At 37.7% G+C, this 23,387-nt stretch overlaps 1 protein-coding gene across 1 annotated transcript in view; it reads left to right on the top strand.

Annotated features, from left to right (window-relative positions):
- Window positions 1-23,387, top strand: part of LOC140241151 (uncharacterized) — a 122,355-nt gene that overhangs the window by 86,726 nt on the left and 12,242 nt on the right. Inside the window, exons 5-16 of the mRNA XM_072320911.1 lie at window positions 3,702-4,041; window positions 4,916-5,069; window positions 9,005-9,154; window positions 13,254-13,388; window positions 14,351-14,515; window positions 16,635-16,767; window positions 18,597-18,664; window positions 19,508-19,628; window positions 20,306-20,377; window positions 20,709-20,813; window positions 22,224-22,361; window positions 23,199-23,323. Coding sequence (XP_072177012.1) covers window positions 3,702-4,041; window positions 4,916-5,069; window positions 9,005-9,154; window positions 13,254-13,388; window positions 14,351-14,515; window positions 16,635-16,767; window positions 18,597-18,664; window positions 19,508-19,628; window positions 20,306-20,377; window positions 20,709-20,813; window positions 22,224-22,361; window positions 23,199-23,323 — 1,706 coding nt within the window. The remainder of the gene's footprint in view (window positions 1-3,701; window positions 4,042-4,915; window positions 5,070-9,004; window positions 9,155-13,253; window positions 13,389-14,350; window positions 14,516-16,634; window positions 16,768-18,596; window positions 18,665-19,507; window positions 19,629-20,305; window positions 20,378-20,708; window positions 20,814-22,223; window positions 22,362-23,198; window positions 23,324-23,387) is intronic.

Here is a 23,387-nt window from a genome sequence, read left to right as displayed (position 1 = left end):
TCTGCAAATCCTTACGATGCTAGAGGGGAGAGAGACCTTGAGACAGTAGTGCATTGAAAAAGACTAGCCCCATAGGAGCCAATTCTGTGTACATGAAATTAGATTTTAAAGGGAAATGATAGTATATGACTTAATTTATAATCAAAAGTGAAATCAAACCTGCAGTTCATCAAATATTTGAGTGAAACTAATGAATGAGTAGAAGTGATAATATTTGTAATGTCTGCATGTCATTAAAAAAAAAAATGCATCGTGTGGCAGACTGAAAATGGCATCTTTGGTCATGTGACTATGACATCATAGCTGAGCAGCTGTTCACTTGCACTATACAATAGATATCACCTGTTTGCAGATTTCTGTAGTAAATGGTCTTTGTTTTGTTGCATTTCTATTCTAACCTCTCTTCAAGGTCCATCGATAAACTAAGTTTTCCATACACTTTTTAATAAAGGGTAAAAGTCCTTTATGTGAATTTTGGGAGAAAAAAGTTTTATGTTTAGACATTTTGTGTAGACAGTACAAATGGAGAACCACTCAACTATGACATCATTATTGCATTATAGAGCAGGGGCCCTCTCCATGGTTACTATAGAATACCATTATTAATGATGTTTAAAAAGATACTTGAGAAGGTGCTAAATGCTTTGTAAATCCCTCTGTTGATTTAGTCTTTAGATGCCTCAGGCCTCAAGTTAGTTTCACTTTTGTGGTATAATATCTGCATCAAGGGGCTTTGCACATGATCACAGGAAGTTTGTGGGGATGGGATTTGTGAGCCATTGGCAATACAAAATCAAGTTGTCTCCGGTTTCTGTTCTGTCGCTGATTACACCAATTTGCTGTATATTTATTTATAAGATGAGAGGAAACGTGAATTTTTTTAACAGCTCATCACTATTTGGAGGAGTGAAGGGAAATTGATTGGTTTAATATTACCCTATAAGTCCACATTATCATTTGAGGACTACATGTAATTACAGGGAATTTATGTCAGCATCATAATCTCTGGAATGGATCTGTCATGTGAGAAAGATAGACAGACATTAAGTTGTCTTTTGATGACCTATTATACTATATATGGATGAACTGTAAGTTCTCAAAGCAAATGTTGTATTGTATATAATACAGACTTGCATAATTACACCCGCTGGCTGAGCAAGTACCTTTCATCATTGTTTTGAAATAGATGAAAGTGAAAGGAAATGAAATGTATTAAAGATTTTGTGTTGCTTTCATGCACATTTTAACTATGAAAAAGACAGATGAATGTTCCATTGAATAAATGTTAATGCCAGCATCTTGACCATCATTTGAAATTTAAACTTTTAAAAGCCATCTCCAAATTGATTTGATAGATAGTTTAAAATGTAAATAAAGCAGAATGATACAAGTTTCTTTAGAACCTGAAAAGGCATGTAAAGAAAGTTAAGGAATGTGGAAGTTCCACATATTTTTGCAAAGCAGTGATCTCTTACACATAATAGATATTGACACTTGTTAAAGGATAACGTGTTTGGTAGAGAAGTCAGAAACTGTGTATGTATAGCAAGAAGGAGGGTGGTGTTGATGACTGCTTAACCAGTTGAGTATGAGTCCCGAGTATACTCGGGCAGGTGTCTATGGGAAATGGGTGTTGTAGCAAAATCAGTCCGTCCTCAACAGGTTAATATCAACAATCCACCCTCTGCACAGAAACGGATTGGGTAAAATTGAAATAGCATCGGAGTTTGCCAATTTGGCAAATGGACAGGAAGTTTGAATTTAAATTTGACGCACAATTTGGACACCAGATTTAAACCTAAAGATGAACTTTTCCCAGAAACTGTCACATGTCCAACTTATTCTTATTCACACTAGACTGGTCTCCGGGATTCTGGCTGCTGGAATCTAAAGATTTGGTCTTCATTTAGCTTGGTTGATTTGCCCCAATACTTATTTCAGATGTCTCCAAAATCGTTCACATACGACTAGTAATTTTATAGTGATGCATGCTTAATTATCATACCCTCAGTCTTGAGAAAAGACTAGTCTTCTTTGATCCTACTCCACTTTCTGGGTGCTAGGCATACATCACATTTCCTCCGAAGTTTTTGAAGTTTATATTAAGCCTCAAAAATTAATACAAAAGAGAAATCAACAACACTCTGGCCAGTGTCCAAAAAAAAAAAAAAAAAAAAAAGAATAGGTATGACTCAAAGCTTATACCTATAGGTATGGCCTTTGTTTGAGCATAATCAATTTGTGTTGATGCTGATATGAAATAGGTCCCAAACTTCCATGTAACCCATCTCAAATACTGTATAGAGATAGAAACTTATACCTGCATACATTGATTGTGATATAAGATTGTTCTATTCTGTATAATACCTGTAATGCCATTTTCTTGTGATGCTAGATGTAAAAATGGAGGGGACATTTAGATTGTGTGGGGGCACTAGGTATCTGTCTCATTCTCTTGTTGTGTCAGGGGCAGGTACAACTTACGGCTCATTTGTTTCTGTGGTGGGTCGAGGATATTAGTGTCATTTCCTCGTCACCAGGCTATTAATACTCCTTGGTGAGAGGAAGGGGGGGGGGATTTATAATTTGACATGACGTCATGCTGGAAATATCTGTCGCGGATTCCCAGTGGAGGGTCGCAGTGATGGGATTCCCTCAGTATTACAAGTCAGTTTGTAATAATTTTACAGCTCTTGTGCATATTTTCTAAGAAGCCTCACTTTTTTTTTCTCAGCTGGTTTTTAGGCATTTCACTTGTTTAAAAGCAACGTAATGCTTAACCTGTTAAAGGGGATGGCTAGTAACTGATCAGTGGGAATGCTGGGGGATGATTGTTCCAATCCTTGTGGGATTCATTTAAGAGTACATTATATATCTATTGTTGTGTGAAAAATATTTTCTTCAGAATGGTCTCATATTCAAGTAATGTGCAGTTTAATGTTTCCAGGTTAGCATGCCTGAACAGTGACAGGGCATTTTCTGTTATTATTGTCAAATACTAGACTTTCATGAACAAATTGTAACTGTCATGTGAATGTGCTGGCAAGCACCCTGTATACAGATTACAACCATGAATAATCATTACATTAGAGATGTATATGAATTTCTGTTATAAACAAACATGCCTGTTATCGCAAATTTATGTACTTTTTCTGCTCGGGCACAAAGTGGAACTACACACTGGCTTTATATTTAGCATCGATGGGTATCAAAAGGGTGTGTAATGTGAGTTTCATTGCATCTCTACCCAAGACCGGTACTTTGCGGTGGGTAACCCACAACAATGTATCGGAGACCTTCGGATATATGGCATTATTTTAAAAAGAAACTACTTCTTCTACTTCTAGTTTTGATACAATGGTCCTCAAATGGAGACACAGCACTGCATTGTATCCTATCTCTAAAATTAACATCAACTATCATTAGGACCTACAGTATGTCTTTCAGTTAGTACCCCAGGAGGTTGACGGTTTAGATCATTTTTCATATTACCTTGAAAGAATTCACCACGTGTTTGCTTTCAGAAGTGCAATGTTCTTTGAATAATTCAAGGGAAAAAATTATCATTGCTGTGTATATCAAGGATAATATTTGGAGTGTTCATGTAAAATAAGTAGAGAATTTTTCAGTTACAGCGTAAATTACAAAATGTGTATGACGAGTAGATATTGATGGGTTGTGTATATTTTTTCTTGATCCAGGCTGCATCTCCTACAAAGGGTCTAGCAGCCGATCCCACAATACCACGCTACAGTTTAGAGAGGAGGCCAGCTGCGCCAGGCACCATTACATATGGAACCATTACACCCGGCACCATAGCGCCAGGTACTATTACACCAGGCACCATAACACCGGGTGCCATTACACCAGGGGCTATTACACCGGATGGTATAGTGCCGGGCCTGACAACACCTGGAGCCATTACACCGGGGGCGGAGAGCGACACCAGCATTGAGAGCGGGGCAAGGAGAGACATTGCGGCAGCGTTCCTGCTGCCCAGCCCCGGAACACCGACCAGCACATTCAACGGTGGTGTTTGTGGTTAGTCTACATTTTGGTGTTTGTGTCGATCATACCTTCTACCATATGGCAAGACAACAATTGAGTATATGAAAATAAGAACGACTCAAGTCCATGGAAGACCATTTCGAGTAAACTAAAAAAAAACTTCATATCTTTTTGATTTGTCCAATAATATTCTATTTAACTGTGATGGGAAGGCAACATTGTAAATACAAATTAGAACATATATTATTATGACAGTTAACATTTACATTAATTGTGGAGAGGCCATTTTGTGTGGTGGACTTGGGTCGTTCTTTGATTCATATGGACTTGGGTCGTTCTTTGATTCATATACATGATATTCTGCTATAGAGATGAGAGAAGGATGAGAGAGGGCGCTATTATATGAATGTAAGAATGACCCAAGTCCTTCATTCTTACATTAATATAAGATTTAACTCATTCATTTCAGGCACTTCCGGGGGTAATTTACGGTTTTAGGATTTATCATTTATACACAAGATGAGTCCATGCATAAGCTACAATTTCCCATGTCAAACTGAATTTGGCCAAAAATTGGACTTGGGTGTTTCTTATATTCAGGTCTTAAATTGTCATCGTATATGTTATTTGGAAGTTTGCATGGTGATGTATAAATGAGGAAAAGAGGTCTGTAGTAACATACACTTAGTGTTCACACAAACCTCTCTTCCTCAAGTGTCATCTTCATTATAGATCTGAATTTTGAAAGTGATGTTTTATGTGTATGGGAGAATTATAAAAGTAAGACACAGTGTTAAGTGTTAGTCCATGGTGCTTATCAGAGTCAGGAGTGAGCATATCTGTCTAACACTTTTTCATCTGTGCTATTTACACGTGTACTGTCTCACCATCCATTTCGGATCTGCAGTCGAGTCGCCTGACCTCTCCCCAACCTCCATCCGGAGTTCCATCAGCATAACGTCCCACGGCTCCGTGGACGACGTGGGGTCTGTGGGAGACTTGAAGGAGCCGTCCCTCTCCCTCGTCAGAGAAAACAGCGAGCAGAGCATCAGTGAGAAAGAGTGAGTTTCACCATCATCTCACATCAAACCTGGCATTTAACCCATTCCATATTGACTTCTGAAATCCACATAAACTTATTACACAGGCCACCAGGTTCCTGTAAGGAATAGGTTAACATAAAGGGTGATCTTCCATCTCAATACCACCAAGAATTCTGTCTACATGAGATTTTGTAGTACATACCGATGATAGAAAGAAGGATTCTTAGCATTAGAATAAAATGCAGTTTGTCCAAATCTGATCTTCTTAACCCACCAAAATAAATAATTGAAAATCCAACATGAAGATATATTACTTTTTAGGAAAGGGACTATTCAAGCCCCTTTTTAAAGCGAACCATTAAAAGTAAATAGAGCATATCTTTCCTTGTATTATTGATGGTAAACAGAAAGATTAATGTTCATATTAAAATCAAATTTCAAATCGGCCTATCGTGCAAAATGGGCAATGCGTGGCAATCTTTTGACCACCCATCCATGTAAAGCCTGTCAATCAATTCAATTCAATTCAATTCAATTCAATTCAATTTATTTCCACAAATCTGATAAAAGAGGCAATTACATTGTACATGACAGCATACAAAGGACATCATAAAGGCAAAATAAAAAAACATACAAAACATAGGCGTTATATCAAGAGAAGTGGAGGAATCAACATAGGCTTAAACCAGCCTTTCAAGGTCAATCCCCAAGAAATATACATTCAATTATACATTGACAAGACAAAACACACATCAGATCAGATCTTTGATGCTGTTGATTCTCTTGATTCTGTACCAAATGATTATGGAGGGATTGTAGATATTGTATAGGTTTGTAATCTCTTTCAGTTCTCAGCATATAATGACTGTGCCTGCTTGTCAAAATTTGCGTGTACTGTCCTTGTCTGAAATGTTGCCGCTGTGAAGGAGTAACCCACTGAAGTTAGCTAGAATTACACTGTAGCTGGCAAATCTTCATACCTTTCCATCAAGATTAGAATGGGCAGAAAGAGACCAAAAGGGAATCACAAACAAAAAGGACCCATGGCACTGAGATTGGCAGAAAAGTGAAACAGTACTTACAGTAGTTGAAGAGAAATGCGAACTACCCTTTATTGCCAGACACTGCGGAATCATTCACATCAGGGAGTGAGGAGCCCAACATGTGTTCTTGTCTTCATCTCATCAATGGGTTTGAGACAGGGATTCCTGTGCCTCATGTCTGTCTCATCTCGTATGTCTCTACTTTGCTCTCTTTATTGGATACTTTGTCTGCTGTCTGTCTGTCTGTCTGTTTGTGTATCTGTTTATCTGTCTGTCTGTCTGTGTGTCAGTCAGTCTGTCTGAGCATTTTTCTATCTGTGTGTCTGTCTATGTCTTTAATATCTACACTTGTACATATTTTGTCTTGTGAATTTTACTTTCTGTCTTTCTGTCTCTGTCTGTTAGTCTGTATGTCTATCTGCCTGTCAGTTTGTCTGTTTGTTTGTTTATCTGTCTGTGCTGATCTCCTCGGCTTCCCTCTTATATCAACTCTACTCCATGCTCTTTCTCACTCTATGTCTGTCTATTTGTCTCTCATTACAAATCTGTCTTTTCACCATCTCTCTCTAAGTCTTCCTTGCCTCTTTATCTTACACAGTGCCTCTGTGTTTGTCTTTTCCTGTGTCTGTATGTCTGTCTGTATGTACCCATCCTTCCCCTGTCTCTCCTTTTTTTCCCCTCACTCTCCTTTAAATGCTTTGTTCATTGTCTTTCTGTCTCTACCCCTTCTCTCTGATATTTTTCTCTTACTCTCCTACTTACTATCTCTATCTCTCTGTTCTTCCGACTCTAGCTATCTCTGTCCTTCTCCATTCTGTACATTTCTTTCCCTTTTAGTACATAATTTCTCTCTTTTTGCCCATTTGTCTATATCCAATATTGCATATTTTTCATACCTTTTCTTCATGCTTCCTTTTCAGTACTCTGTTTGACTGTCCATCTTTCTTTCTGCATATAATTATCAATTCCCTCTTCTCTCTGAACTCTTTTTCGACATTCTTTCATACTCCTTGTCCTCCTTCTGCCTGTCTGTCTGTCTGTCTATCTGTTTGTCTGTCTGTCTGTCTGTCTGTCTGTCTGTCTGTCAGTAGTCCTCTCCAGCCCATTACCCTTCCCATTTGCTCTCCTTGCTTGCTTTCTTTCTCTCCTTTCTCTCCCGCGTTCGTTCTCTGTGTCTGTCCCATACCTGTGATAACAGCACGCCCCTTGATCTGTGGGCCGGTCATGGGCATCAAAGACATTTCTGAGATGTTTGGTTGGGGGTCGAAAGGGATGTTCGCAACTCGACATCTACGCTGTCTGCATTCTTTGCCTGAGCACTTCTCCTCTTAGGCAGAAAGCAACTATTCATCCCTAATTTGATTTAAGCATCATACTTTATGATAGGTCACTCAGAGTTTAAAAGATCATTTCAAACAGAGTGAAGAAAGAAATTGGTACAATGCATATAAAAGCATGTTCTTATTTATTTCATGCCGAAAATCTAAATTTCAAAGTCATTCAAATTCAAAATTCAAATTGAAAATGGATGGGACGTTTCCATTCTCAGTGCATGGCCCACGAAAATTCATGAGTGAACTTTATATCATGAGTAAATGTATGGACAAAAATGTCCCTCTGAGTTTGCTCTATTCGACAAGATTTACATGTATTTCTCTTTGCCACATGAAAGGTAAATGTACTTAAGCAGAATGTCACTAAAATGGCGAATCTAAATGATGATGCCAAAGTTTTAGAGAGTAGGAAATGTCCAGTAACTCTATTGATAATGTATATTAGTTTATACAAAAATATTTGCCTAAATTTTCGTAATAACTGTGAGTCCTGTGAGAAGAGTGTTAAAGATAATGCAAAGGCTTTCAAATGCTGCTTTTGCTATTACCGTCAAAGCGATATGTTTATAGTGAATTTGGCTCACTCAATCAAATCTTTCTTCATGGTGAATACAAAAAATTGATACACTTAGAAAATTGCCATTTATTTTGATAATCAGCAGTGCCATGCACAAAAGGCTATCGTCCATGCTTTATAAGGGTGTTTTATTCCAAATCATTTGGTATCAGTTGGTATCATCACCACTATAGAGAACCGAAATGGTGATGTCAGTCTTTTGTTGTAGCTTAATGTTGGTTTCAAACAACATATCTTTGCACAAGGCTTCAGGCAGTGGGTTGGAGTGTACTATTGTGGTTAGCAACCACTGTGTTCACAGATCCTCAGACTACATGAGGTTGTGTAGAACCAGTTTCCATGGCATTGAATAGCTATGATGATGCCACGCCTTAAAGGGAAGGTAAACCCAAAGAGCAATGTGGATTGAGTGAAAGCAGCAACATTAGTATAACACATCAGTGAAAGTTTGAGAAAAATCAGACAATCGATGCAAAAGTTATGAATTTTTAAAGTTTTGGTGTTGGAACCACTGGATGAGGAGACTACTAGAGGATATGACGTATGAGTGGACAACAATACAAAGAAAATATAAAGGATATTCAACAAAAATTCACTTTTCTAGAATTATGAAAGAGCAGTGGACCAACCGCTTTCAGAAAGCAGGGGGAATAATTGCTACCCTTAACATATGTCAATATCAAGTTGATGGAATTTGTAATTTTCATGAAAAATGGATTTTTGTAGTATTTTCTTTATATTTTCTTGATATTGTAGTCCACTCATACGTCATAACCTCTAGTAGTCTCCTCATCCAGCGGTTCCAACACCAAAACTTTAAAAATTCATAACTTTTGCATCGATTGTCCGATTTTCTTCAAACTTTCACTGATGTGTTCTACTAATGTTGCTGCTTGCACTCAATCCACATTGTTCTTGGGGTTTATCTTCCCTTTAATAGTAGTCTATGGATATGATGTGCTCAAAATGATTACCTCATGTGTCTATGGCTTTTTACAGCAACATGGTGTTTGAGGATTCTGGCAAGGGGGTGGAGGATGGCGAGGGGGATGTGGAGAGTACCAGTGATGCTGGCACGGAGGAAGACCTGGAGGAGCTCGACAAGGAGACGCTCATACTCCGCCTCCAGGTTGCCAGGGAGGAGAAACTGTGAGCCAATCAGATTTAACTTTGCATTAGAATCCTTTGTCATTGTTATCTCATGTTTAAATATTTGTGTGTATGTTTTTTTGTATGTTCTGTGTTTAAGTAAATGTGTGTGCAGTGCATTGGTGCAATATGAGGTTTTGATAGATCTCTTAAATATCTTCTTTTTTTTTTAATTCATTTTAGTAACCTTACCTATCACTGGAATGGAATAAATGTAATGAGTTCCTCGCTGTTGAAAATTTTGTTCTCTCTGCGTGATTTGTTTTGTTGTAGATTATGATTGTTTTCTTCCTTTGAAAGAGTTACAAGGGCTAATATATTTCAAATATATGAGTAGGATAAGAACAGGTTTCATACATGATGTAATTCTATCATATTAAACACATTAGCTACAATATTTTCTAATTTCCATAGACATTGTAAAGATTCTACCAAAGACCCAGAGGTAGTGGCTTAATGCTCTCCTACGTAGCTCTCACCTGACAAACCCCTTTCCCTGTCACTGATATGTTTTATGCCAGTGTGTTTGATGATCTTGTTCATCTGGATACCTTCCCAAGTAATTGCAAGACCTGAACAGTTGTGAATTAATGAATTTGTCTCTGAACTTGTACAGATTGTGTGAGATATAAGTTGTTTTATGGTGCAGGTTTATGTGTGCTGGTATACTTTCTTTTGATAATGAGAATGATGCCCTAGTCAGATTGCTTCAGTTTCTCAAAAGCTATAGGAAACAAAATGTGTACGTATGGAGAGGATTGATTCAAAATTGAGTGGTTCTTATGCACAAATCAGCATTGGTATGAACTTGATTTACCCCTTCTCCAAACCACTCCCCCCCCCCCCCAAAAAAAAAGAAGAACAAAAAAAAAAATTAAGATGACAGTGATCATTGGTTTCTATACATTGCTGCAGCTAAATGTATTAGGCTCAATTCCTGCATTTTGCCTAGCATTTGAAATTGATCAGTCAAATATTTTCACAGTTACAATACCTGGAATTTAAGTGATTATTAGATGAAATGAACTAACCTTTAAAATTCTTCTATAGGCTTAGGAAACAAAATCTGTGTTACAGGTTGTGTGTAATAATGTCGATCGTGGATCATGCGAAGGAGATTGAGATGTGTTTTTATTAGGCCTGATAGTGGTGTCTCACCTGGCAAACGATTTACCTGATCCAGAGCACTCGTGCAGGAATTTGGTACAGTAGGTCGGGGCTGTGATGTTTTCAGCAGAACGTGGGGAGCAGAACCATGGCACATTTGCCACGCATACCATTCAGTGTGCTCAGTAGTCTCGGGGGGGGGGGGGAAGAGCTTATTGGGTGTGGGCTTTCTTTTAACCCTTTGAGTACCTTGAGTGCTTATTGGTGCAGAAAAGCTCATAGTGTTTTACACACTGTCCAAAGTTCCTGGCACAAAAACCGGTATAGTTATTTAAAACCATCATCTATAGGGGCCTTGTCTAGGTTAGTAACATGCAAAACCTAGAGGTTGGGATTGAGAATGTCCATGGGGAATGGGGTTACATAGACTGATCATATTGTAAGTAAAACATTTTCAATTCTACTTTCAGTCCAGAGAGGTACACTGTATAACTGAGATGGATACAGTGTAGATGGGTATATTGCCTTTTTAGAGGTGTTACATAACACTAAACATTGCTGTGGTAGTTATAATATTTCCCCCAAGAGATTATATCTTCCCTGAAGCATGCAGTGCTTAGGGAAAATATTGTCTCGAGGGGAAAATATAACTCCCAAGAGACTCTGAAGTGTTATATGACAATGATACATATAGGCAATTTTTGTTTATTGTTTATACAGTATGGTCTACATAAATACACATCATGTTTTGGCAGTTACATTCTCAAATTACTAGTATATGTGTTTACCTGACTTAATGTCACTGTTTGCAATTAACGATTTTGATCCTTCCAGCATAAGTCACTTATTTGCATTATGACCAATCACTGACCAGTTTATAGACCATTTTTTAGTTGTGTGTGTGTGTATGTGTATACACACACATATAGAAAGAAGGTTGAATACTGTATACATTGTGTTTACTATGGATAATTTTTATGTGAATTTTATTAGTTGACTGATATTTGTTAAATTAACACTTTGTGACAATATTGCCTCCATAATACAAATTTGTTAAACTAACTAATTTTTCTTGAAAAGAGTTATCACTCTGTGTCAATACACTGCCATGTTTTCTAGATTGTGAAGTCAACCATTCACAGAATTGTCTCACAAGTCGTGAAATATCATGCTCATAAACATTATGGCGTATACAGTAGTTATAGACAGATCATGTAAAGAAATAAGATAGGTGTGTAGGTAGCCTGATAGTGAGACGGACAGACAGACATAAAGAAAGATAGATTGATAAGTAGGTATATTAATAGATATTGATAGATAGATATCAAGTTAAAACCTGAAGTCATCATTGTAACTATGGTTAGTCAAAGTTTAAATGAGACTTTTATTTTTCCATGTCACCTGCTGAAATTATGATATGCCCTTTAATCAGAATATATATGGTCCACTAATGGAAAAAAAAGTATGAATTACTGTAGATTTTCTGAAATTTGCATCTGTGTATTAACAGTCTCTGTGAAAAATGCTTCAGTGTCAAATATTACACTGACAGCTAAATCCAATCAATAGTCATCAATAACTCGTGTGCACATGCCGTCATGTGTGTGAGAGATATACGGTAGATAGTTGATGCCTACTAGTAATTGTCACACCTACCAGACCATGCAATTAATTATTTATGAGAGAGTAGCTATCAACAAGCCATAATTCCAGGTAAAGTGTGATATTCTCGGAATTGATTCTCACTCTTTCGTACCCTGGATTCTCATTGCAATGAACATCACATGGGATTGATAGTGAAAAACAATTCAAAAATTATGAAGATTGGAGCTTGCAACATGCAACATTGATTGAAGGAAAATGTATCACATCACTACATATAGAAAGATATTCCCGATCGTCCTGTTTTTGGCAAATATCCAGGTAGTCACACACAGACATCTGATGACATAAAATAGTTCTATGAATAAAGTCAAAAGTGTGTGTGTGTGTGTGTGTGTGTCTGTCTCTCTGTCTGTTTTTCTGTCTGTCTGGCTGCGTACATGCATGTATATGGCCATTGTCATATTGGTACCATTATATAGCATAATTTATGCATTTTTCATTCAGTGATTTGCCACTAAAGAGAATTTCCCCCACACAAAGCATTTTGGCCTATTTTAGATCTCCCATTTTTAGTCTTTTTCTTATGGCTTTATGGATACGATGTATGATCATATGATGTGACAATCATTTTTGTTGTGACTTTTATTACTTTGTCATGTGTTGTTGCATTAATTGAATGAGAAGGATATTAGTGACACAAAATGAAGAGACTTTGAATCCCGCGTGGCTTCCATCTACCTTTAAGCAACAAGAGATATACAGTCAACCTTGCTTAAGTTGACCTCGCATAAGTCAAATAATTGATAAGTTGAAGATCTTTTCAAGTCCTCTTCTCTTTATACTCCATTGATTTTAATCCCTCATAAGTCAGATTTTCTCTGAGTCGAAGCTACCTATTCAGTCCAAATAGATTCGACTTGGGCACTGTACATGTTTGTCAAACCAGTCCAATGATCTAGCATTCTCATTACTTAAAGAAAAAATGGCAAAATTTACATTTGCTTGACATTTGATTGACTGTAGTTGTGTAAGAGCATTTAAAATGTTGGTAAGAGTTAGGCTTCTTTTGTTTTGTTTTGTGTACATGACTCACATCTTCAATATCACGTAATACATTTGTTTTTTTCCTGGTGCGTTCACTAAATTTGTTTCAGCTTCCACTTAAGACATTTTGAGAAAAAAATGCATCACATACATATGAGTAAATGTGGAATATTACCTGAATACAAGCTGACCTTTACTGAAGCTGAATTGCATGACGTATGCAATATCAGAAATACATTTTTGTGTTGGTATAATTCAGGGGATGCCAAATGACTTGTGACAATTAATCCCAAGCGATGGATTCTGGATTTCTCCCCCATCCCCCCCCCCCCAAATAACACAGGGAGACGCAGCGGAAGCTAAAAAGTGCGATGAACCGAGAGACAACCTACCAGCAGATGCTGAAGAAGAGAGAGCAAGATATTATGAGACTGGATGACAAACTGGGACAACTGGAGCAGGTCCAGCATCTCAGCAGGTAGATGGAGAAAGAGAGAGATATAGAGGAATAGATAAAGATAAAAAGATGGAGATCATATAGGAAGAAAGAAGCAGAGATACAGATAGATGATAGAGGAGAAACAGAGAGATTTACAGAGAGGTTAGGTGAGAGAGAAATATATAGGGATGACAAGGGAGAGAGAGAGGTATGTAGAGAGATGGTAAGGGAGAGAAAGAGATAGATATATACAGAGAGATAGGCGGTTTAAGAGAGAGATATATAGAGAAATGGTAAGGGAGAGAAAGAGATAGATATATAGAGAGATAGGTGGGGTAAGGGAGAGATATAATTTTATAGAGAGATGGTGAGGGAGAGAAAGAGATAGACATTCAGTAAGATAGGTGGGGTAAGAGAGAGATATAATTTTATAGAGAGATGGTGAGGGAGAGAAAGAGATAGACATACAGAGAGATAGGTGGGATAAAAGAGAGATATATGGAGAAATGGTAAGAGAAAGAGAGAGAGAGGCATACAGAGAGATAGGTGGGGTTAGAGAGATATATAAAGAAAGATGGTAAGAGAGAGAAAGAGATAGACATACAGAGAGCTTTGGTAGGTTAAGTAAGAAACATACAGAGAGATGAGAGGGATGAAAAAGAGATGGACACAAAGAGACAGAGAGAAAGAAGGAAAGAGAGAGAAAGAGGTAGGTTAGCTCAGAGAGAGATATAGATAAGGAGATATATATAATGAGGGAGAGGCTTAGAGGGATGGAGAAGAAGAGGGAGAAAGAGACATTCAGAGATGTGGATGGGAAAAATTGCTCTTTCAGAAAATATTAAAGAATAAAAGATTGACTAGATTGACCCATTTTACCCATTTTGAGTTTTCACATAAAATTGAGGCTTGCAACTTTTTGTTGGTTTTGTGATGCATGGTCACATATGTTCCAGAAGTGTGTAGAACATTCTTTATTGCCCAATGATCTCCATCCCCAGGGACCTCCTGAATGAGGAAGACTTGAAGATGGCCAAGAGGAATGTCCAGGACCTCCAGGATACACTCAAGATGTACCAGGAGCAGAACGTCTTCCTGAACTCGGAGGTGCGCAAACAGGCGGGACTCAAGTGCCGGGCCCGGGCCAAGATGGAGGGGATGCAGAGGTGAGGCGGACGTTCATTGGATCCATCGTTTGATGCTGATACTTTACATTCAGTAATTTTATAACACTATCTTCTGAGATTAGATAATCATGCAAGTATTGATATGCAAGTTTCTATCGTTAACACTTCATGCAAACAAAGGAAAACCAGCCAGAAACATATTTTTTTATATCATATGTCTTTCTGGTCGGTCTCCCTTTGTTTGCGTTTATTATGTTTTCAAAAAGTTGTGTCACTTTTGCAAGCCCTTGCATTTACCCTTGTTTATGTCAGGTTTTATAAAGCTTCTGACCACACTGGTGATGAAAATATGGGGTTTTAAGGGTTTTCGTGGCTCAGTCAGTAAGAGCATTGGTCTAGCAATCTGGAAGTCTCATGTTTAAATCCTGATGCAATCCCATTTTTTTTTTTTTTTTTTTTTGGATGCACTTTTCATTTCAGTCTTTACTACATGTACTCTAACCAGTTGACAAATATTCTTCAAAAAGAAAAAGAAAAAAAGACTGTCACACTCTCCAGAGCATCGAAGGCACACTCATTCCCTCCACACCCCATGGGCAAAATGGTTAATGAATGGCGGTAATGTTTTCCCATTAATTTGATAAAAGAAACATGGAAAAAGTTGTCATATTTTGTCATTTAATACCCATGAATTTTGATCAGCTTAGAGGCAGATTTAATTATTCGTCATCTCTCAAGGGTGATTCCCTCATATTTTTTTTTTTTCACCGCTCGGCATGCTTCCATCTTTGACTTGGGAGATTAAGAGATTATATATGAAAGGAACATTTGATTAATCCGTCTCATTGAAGATTTGAATGACTCAGCAAGGTCAAACATTAGCTCAGAAAGCGAGGCTGCCGTGTACCGATGCTTTCTCTGAAAGATATTTGTCTGTTAACGACTCGAGGGAAGCATTCCCTATGCCAGCGACCATCTGTCTTCCTTGGGGCCAGATGATTCTCTTTCTTAGGCAGAGGTAACTGTCTCTTGGATGGGGAATGTCATTTGCAAAGGCTCTCGCTTCTCTGTGTGTGAGGCTGTGTACTCAAGTGTATAAATACATGTCTACATTTGTGTGTGTATGTTTGGGTAGTTCCCTTCTCATATTTTTTCTCTTTCTCGAAAATTTTCTTCTGTTTGTTCAAAAATTGACTTATCAGTTGTGTTTCACAGTTACATGCACCAGTGAACACAAAAGTATATCTTTGTATTTGATTATGGTTGATTTGAATACCGATGCCATATTTTGTCATAGTACAATCCTGTATTACAAGTGTGACTCATTGACAAGAGAATATGAAGTCAGGAAAATGAGATAATTCAGGGTCAAGAGATCAGGTATTTTGGGATGTTGAACTTTGACCCATCAGGAGATGAACTAAAATCAGTTCATAGCAATTTGTGGCAATTGAGCAAAATGTAAAGTAAAAACAAGCTGGAAAAAAAAAATCAGAGCATATTTTGTTTTATGGTTTGGGGGTTGCTGTTTTTTGTTTATTTTTTGAATTTGTTTTGGAGGTGTGATTTTTTTTGTGAGTTCGGGACAGCACTGAATATTCCTACATTATGTAATTTGTGTAAATTTTTGTACTCCATCAGGGGTCTCTGAAAAGTAACCATTTGTTCTCTCCCAACACATATAACTGTTGAGAATATTTTCTTTAATAGCAAGCTCCATCATGCTCCATCATTTACTGAGATACACCAAACATTATCTGTCTCGACAAATAAGGGTTTTTGAAATGTAATCTCTGAACTTATGTACTCTACATGAGAGTCTTTGGTTCTAGTGATTTTGTCAGTAATGCCAAACATACAGCTTGCACTGAAAGTTATTACCACTAACATGTGTGCTCAATCCCACAGACATGCGCACACACACACTCCTATACACTACACATGTACTGCTATGTAGTATTTTGTCAACTGACTAAGCACACGTTTCAACCCTTCAAAATGTGCGTAGAAACTTATGAAGATATTTTGCTGGTTTTAGAATATTAGCTTGCCAAAAGTGGCATGAAAATGAATGTACCAGGTATATTTCTGCATTTACAGTACTTGTACTTGTTTGTGTTCACCCAAATTCCTTTCCACCGCCCGTGGCCTGATGCAGGAGGATAGCCCACATGGATGCAGAGTTGACCCGCTGCAAGCGAGAGTTCATTCACCTCATGACCTGTCACGTAGAGGTCACGTCACTGGATCACAAAGACAACATTCCCATGAACCTCAACTGGTCTGATGCTGTGAGTCTCTCTCTTTCTTTCTGTCTCTATTCCTGCCTACAAATTTATTATTACCTCCGCCAAGGGAGGAGGTTATGTTTTCATTACCGTTGATTTGTTGGTTTGATGGTTTGTTTGTTTGTCCATGTGCAAAGTAACTCAAAAAGTTGTGCACGGATTTGGATGCAACTGGCAGGAAAGGTTGAGGATGACACAAGGAACAGATGATTAAATTTTGGTAGCGATCCGGAAATTTTTATGGATTTTATGAAGGATTTTTTATATTTTGGCAGGTAGGGTCAATGAACTTGGGAGTTCAAGCTGCTCATTTTTGAGGTTTTCATACGCGCACTTAAGTGCGTGTTCTAGTTTCTGCTAGGGCGAGGCGCAGCTGAGGGTTTATGATGTAACAAAGGCCTCTATATATTTGGGAATCGGGCGATTTTTTTTTTTTCAGCATGCATATGTATGGGTGGAAATCACTGATCTCTATGGAAAAGCAAGATTATCGGTGGAAAGTACATTTGTGACAGTGCACCTCAAAACAAACAAAAAGTCGCCAGACATGAATTTTTAGTTAAGACCATATTCTGAAAGAGCAGACTTTAAGCTTTAAAATGATGTATAACTCAAATCAAATGGACTCTCCTAACCTATCTAAATATTGGAAAGAAAGCACAACCTCAGAAAAAGTGTGAACTGAGAAAAGAGGCTCTGAAGTACAGTGTCTATTCAAGCGCTTAATCTTTACCAAACCGTGCTGGCTGTGCGATGAATGGGACAAAAAACAGGAAGTAAACCACTGGAGTAACAACAATGAAGGGATTATCAGATTAAACTGAAATTAAGCATGTCTCATTAACACATTCTGTCAATAATTAATGCCAACTTTCAAAGCAGTAGCACTATCCTTGCAAAAGTTATTAGAGTTGAAAGTGAAGAGTGTGGACAAAGTTTTTCAGAAATGAAAAAGGGATTCTGAAGACACACCTAATCACACTATTCTATCAAAAATGTTCGAGATAAACTGCTAAAAAAACACACTTTCTTGCCCCTTTTATGATACCAAATTTTAGCATAATGTAAAAGAACACCTGCTCTTTCAGAAAATATGAAAAAGTCAAGTTCGGCTAGGTTGACCCATTTCACTTGTTTTCAGTCCTCACGCAAAATCAGTGTGTGCGACTTTATGTTCGTTTTGAGGTGCACGGTCACATTTAGTTGCTTAGTGGAGGTCTGCACTCTCAGAGTGCTTTTCTAGTTTTTCTATGTTCTGTTTACTGGTAATAGAAGGCCTTGATGATATTGGTGGTAACGATAATGACTAAATGTCATGTTCATCAAAATTGTGATCGTAATCCTGGCGCTGCTGGTGCTACTTTTACCATTACAAGTAACAGTTAAACACCAGTAAAAGAAGGAGGATGGTAGCATAAAACAGGCAGTTACTGATTATTGCTAATATGCTGTGTAAGATGTACAATATAGGAAACCCCAACATGATGTGGTATTTTGCAACTGATTAACAAATTGCCCTACGTCGACGTAGATAAGCACTGAATTGATCAGTGTGTTAGTAGTAGCCATGATAAAAATCATGGGCGTACATACTCGAGGAAGATTCGAACCTATGACCTCCTGATCTCCGGACAGGTGTCATCTCCACTAGACCACCGATGTGATATGTTATAAGTTGCAGTATGATGGGATACATAATGCAATATATCCTATTTTATCATACATATTTTATCATTATTGTATCAAATAAATTTGATGGAAATAGTGATAATTTATCTAATCATGATTGAAAGAACATGTTTGTTTGTTTTTTTTTCATTTTCCTGTCACAGAAATACAAGCGACTGCTGGAAATGTATGATACTGCAAGACAAAAAGATACCAGTCTCCCAGATCCAAGGTAAGTGTGGCAGAAATGACTAAGGAAAATAATTAGCCATAACTTTCTAATGGACATCATGTCAGTTTTCAGGAAGGTTTAGCCACAAATTTCTAGAGGTCCCTTGTTTATTCAATAGTGCTTGCAACTTCGTCTGTATCTGTCTGTCTGTCTGTCTGTCTGTCTATCTCATTTTTTTTTTGTTGCTGTATTTCAGTCTCTTGATATATATTACCCCTTTCACCCCAGCCTTTTTTCTTTTTTCATCGTTTTTCTCATGTTTAATGAGGCATATTTCAGTATCCAATTTCTTTTTAAAAAGTATCTAATTTATCTCAAATGTGTCTAATTCATCTAAAAAGTATCTACCCTACTTATAGTATCTAACATATTTTCTTTCTGCACTCGCTTTACATTGTACCCCTTGATGTGGGGTGCCATGATTTATTTCACACTGTGTGCACTTCAATTCCTTCCACGAACTGTTTTGTCTCATCTCGAAGATGGATTTGAAGTAAATACCTTCATGGATGTACTGACCTTATTTTAGAGGGAGGATGGGGGAAAAAAAAGAAGCCTGTGCATTTCACTGCCTAGTTCCACGAACTGTTTTGTCTCTTCTCAAAGGTACTGTAGATTTGAAGTAAATGCCTTCATGGATGTACTGACCTTATTTTAGAGAGAGGAAGAGAAGAATGAAAGTCTTGTTGCATTACGCTACCCCAAAGCCCATGTAGGATGATTGATCTCCTCAGAGTTATCAACTAGGTCGAGAAGTGTGGAATGAATTCTTAATGAAGGTCTCTGAGTGTGATTCCAGGTTTTTTTCCCTTTCTTCCCCCCAAAAATACTGTATGGATGCAGGGTTGCCATGGCGGAAGGCATCACCGATCAGTATGGATTCCAGCAGTATCACAACAACCAGCCACTTCTTTTCCATCAAGTGTGCCACCTTCTGGACAGACACATACAGGGCTACTCAAGGGTGAGTCCTCAGGGAGGTCATGTTGGGTCATGGAGGTCAAAGGGGTCATGTAAGGTCATTAAGGTCATTTAAGTTTAAGGATCATGTTGGGTCATTAAGATCAAGCAGTTTTGTGGAGTCATTAAAATTGAGGCTCATGCTCAGTCATGGAGGTCAGTAGGGTCACTACGGTCATTTGAATTGAAGGGTCATGTTGGGTCATTGAGGTCAAGTGGTTATGTTGTGTCGTTGAGGTCAAGCGGTTATCCAGAGTCATTTAGGTTAAGGCTTATGTTTAGATCACGGAAACCAGAGGGTTCATGCTAGATTGTAAAGGTCAAATGCTGTGTCAAGTCATGGAGATCAAGGGTCATTGAGCTCGAGAGGTCATTTAGGTCAAGGGTTGTATCGGGTCATTGAGGTCAGGATTCATGTAGGGCCATTCCAGTCATAGGTCATTGTCACTGAAAACCAAAGGTTTTTTTTTATATTGATATCAGTACTTGTCCAAACCAAAGGTTTCCTACATGTACCACAGAGATAAGAACATGATACAGTAGTCTCCGCATAATCAGATATCACTTTATCAGGTTAAAAAATGCTCTGCACAATACCACCCAATTATGCAGAGACTACTGTACTGTTTTCTCCAATTTTGTGTTGACACTTCTGTCTTTGATCCTTTCAATTTCATGCAGAAAGAATCAGAGCACAGAAAAGCATGGGAGGCATACATTCAGAAGCATGGTCACAACTTCGTTGATCATCAGGTGAGTTTACAAATTGGCTTCATTCTCTGCTCCATTATGTTGTGTCATTTATGCTGCAGAAGTGTTAATGGTACAAAGATTGGACTTGGCATTTAGCTTTGTGAGTTGTGTAATATTAATACAAATGTGTCTCATACCAGCCCTGTGTCATTTGCAAGAACAGCAACAAAGACGTAGATTCAAAATAGTTTAAGATGAGTACAGTCTAATATTTGATGCTTTTGAAGTAGATGCAGATGGGAAAAAGACTGTCAAGAGTGTTGATGATAAAAAGGCTTGGAAATTCTAGACCAAACAGTAATTCTTTCAATTTCTTTCTCTTTCCCCTTAGTCCGAGATGCATCATTTGGTGTATGGTGGTGTACCTGCCGAGTATCGCAGCGAGGTATGGACACAGCTCATCATGGACAGAGTCAAGACGATCAAGGAAGGGAAGGTGGGTGTGGCGCAAGCATTAATGTCACAAGTTTCATCGAGATGTGACCTGTCTCCGAAGAGACTTTAATGACATAAGGCAATAAGCAGCACAAAAAAAAAATGAATAAATAAAGATGTAAAGACATATAGATGCATAAACTAATGTAAAATGTGTGAATTAGCATTTTGTTAGGCCTTGCCAGAGATTGTTAGCACTAATGCATCTTCTTTATATGCCTTTACTCGCAAGAGTAACTGTGGTCAATATCTTAAACCACTCAAGGCAATGTGTACTATGAGAGATAGTTCAGTAGAAGGGTGTGTGAATTTGTTTTCTTTTGAACATTAAGTTTGATTTTGTTATATGACTCATGTTTGCCATGATCCAGACCTATGTGGGCTCAGTATTGAGTGGATTAAATGCCTTTAAATTTCTTATTGGAAATTCTTTGGTGTCATGTTTTCGAATTTTATTGACTATTTCGACCCCCTCTTGGGGTTTGAGATTACAAAGAAAGAAAGAATATAAATAACAGTATGACAGACCAGTGAATACCATTCTTGAAGATTATACATAATGACACAAAATATATAAAAGATATTATAGCGTATGAGAATACAAACATAAGTATAATATGAAAAGAGACAATACACCGACAGTCTACATGTAAAGAACAGTCTTTTACAAACTAAACAAAGCAGGCTGTTTCACTAACATACCACTACGTGTACGTGTAGCTCCTACTCTTTTTGTAACATCTGCATGTTTTTAGTTTTATTATTTCATCATTGCTTATATCCTGAGGAAATATAACAATGACACAAATTGCCTATTTAGAATTTTACTCTGAATAAGCCCCATCACATTCAATAGAATAGGTTTTGTTACCTGCCATTGAAATGATGATTTTCTCTCTTTGTGTCATGACATTGAACAAAGAAGAAGTTGTGTTCAGACTTTTGTTTGCATACTATGAGTACAATTAGACATTTATGTTCTGTTATTGTTTATTTACGCTCATAGTTCCTAAACCAAGAGCAATTGAGAGACTGATTGTGGAAAGTTAAAAATAGAATTCCTCTCAGTTTCAAAGTGTGCCAGAGAAAAGCTGTGTTGTACCAAGCTTTTAAAGGCAACCAACTTTGACAAAGATTGTATCAAAGCTTTTGAAAGGTAACCACAGGTTCATTTTATTACAGTTGTTGGGATAGCAACTCTTTCAAGGATAGAAACTTCTCAAAGGAAGAGCCAATCAGGGATTAGGATTCTTGCCATTATCATGACACTTTCCATTGCAGCAAGAGTTGCTGTCATAGCAACTTCTTATGAAATGGGGCAAAGCTTTGATGAAGATTGTATCCAAGTGTAAAGATGTGAAAGTCCATCAATATTATGTATGAACATCTATTCTCATTCTCTCTGTACTAGGGAGAGAATTATTTCCAGTCGTTGTGCGAGCAGTGCGACACGTCGCCGGCGGTCCAGGACTACCGCCGTCAGATCAACCTGGATCTCCTGAGGACCATACCACACAACACGCACTTCAACAATGAGGCCTCCAAGGGGGTAGGTCCAGTTTGACCACTTACTCCAGTCTGTGCTGACCATAAGCATACTTCAACGTGAAGTCCTTTTATGTGATGCCAATGTCATACTTGCCAACTAGTAAGATTTTATCAGATTCAGTAAGATTTTTTACGTTAAAAATAGCAAAATCAGATTTTCTGTCAGAGAAATCAGATTTTTATAAAATATTTAGATATACCTTTCATGTGTATTTTCGGAAGATTTGACCGAAAGTAAGATTTTTATCTTCAGTTTGTATATAAAATAAGATTTTTGCAATCCACGAATAAGATATTTCATCTTGAAATGTTGGCAGGTATGCAATGTACACGTACTGACAGTAATATCACAGAGTAATGTTTCTCTGTAAAGTTTGATAAACTTTGTGTACTACAGTGATGTTGAATTACAGATTACATTAGTCTCTCTTTAATATACCAAGTGTAGTTTGTAGTTGATTATCTCTGAGTTTCTGTAGAAGTAGTTATCTTAGCCCTTGATGTGCTTACTAACTTGCATTGGTCTTCCTTGGCTATTTTACTGGAATTTTGTTTATCACCACCTCCTCCCCCCCCCCCCCAAAAAAAAAGAAGAATAAATAAATAAAATGATCTCAGAGTATTACAGATTGACAAAGATATACAGCAATCCCTCACAAGAGGTCATTAAACTACTGTAAAATTCATAAGCACAGTATAATTCTGATCAGTTGGTTTTAAGCATGTCTTTATTGATTGACAAAGAAAGAAGGTAGCTAGGAGATACCATAAATCACTCAACTGTTACTGTAAATCAGATTGGAACAAAAGCTCAGACTGTTTCTTTTCTTTGTTCCAGATATCTCAACTGAGGCAGCTCTTGGAAGCATTCTGCGTGCACAATCCTGAGATTGGCTACTGTCAGGGCATGAATTTCATCGCCGGCATGAGTCTTCTCTTCATGGACATTGAGACGGCCTTCTGGTCAGTTCAAATCCTTTTAATCTTTTAAGTGCTTTCCAGAGAGCAGACCAAACAACAGATCAGA

This window comes from Diadema setosum, chromosome 17 (assembly GCF_964275005.1).
Source record: "Diadema setosum chromosome 17, eeDiaSeto1, whole genome shotgun sequence".
NCBI classification, from domain to species: Eukaryota; Metazoa; Echinodermata; class Echinoidea; order Diadematoida; family Diadematidae; genus Diadema; species Diadema setosum.
The sequence above is the reverse complement of the archived record's forward strand: the minus strand, read 5'-3'. Positions and strand labels throughout refer to the sequence as shown.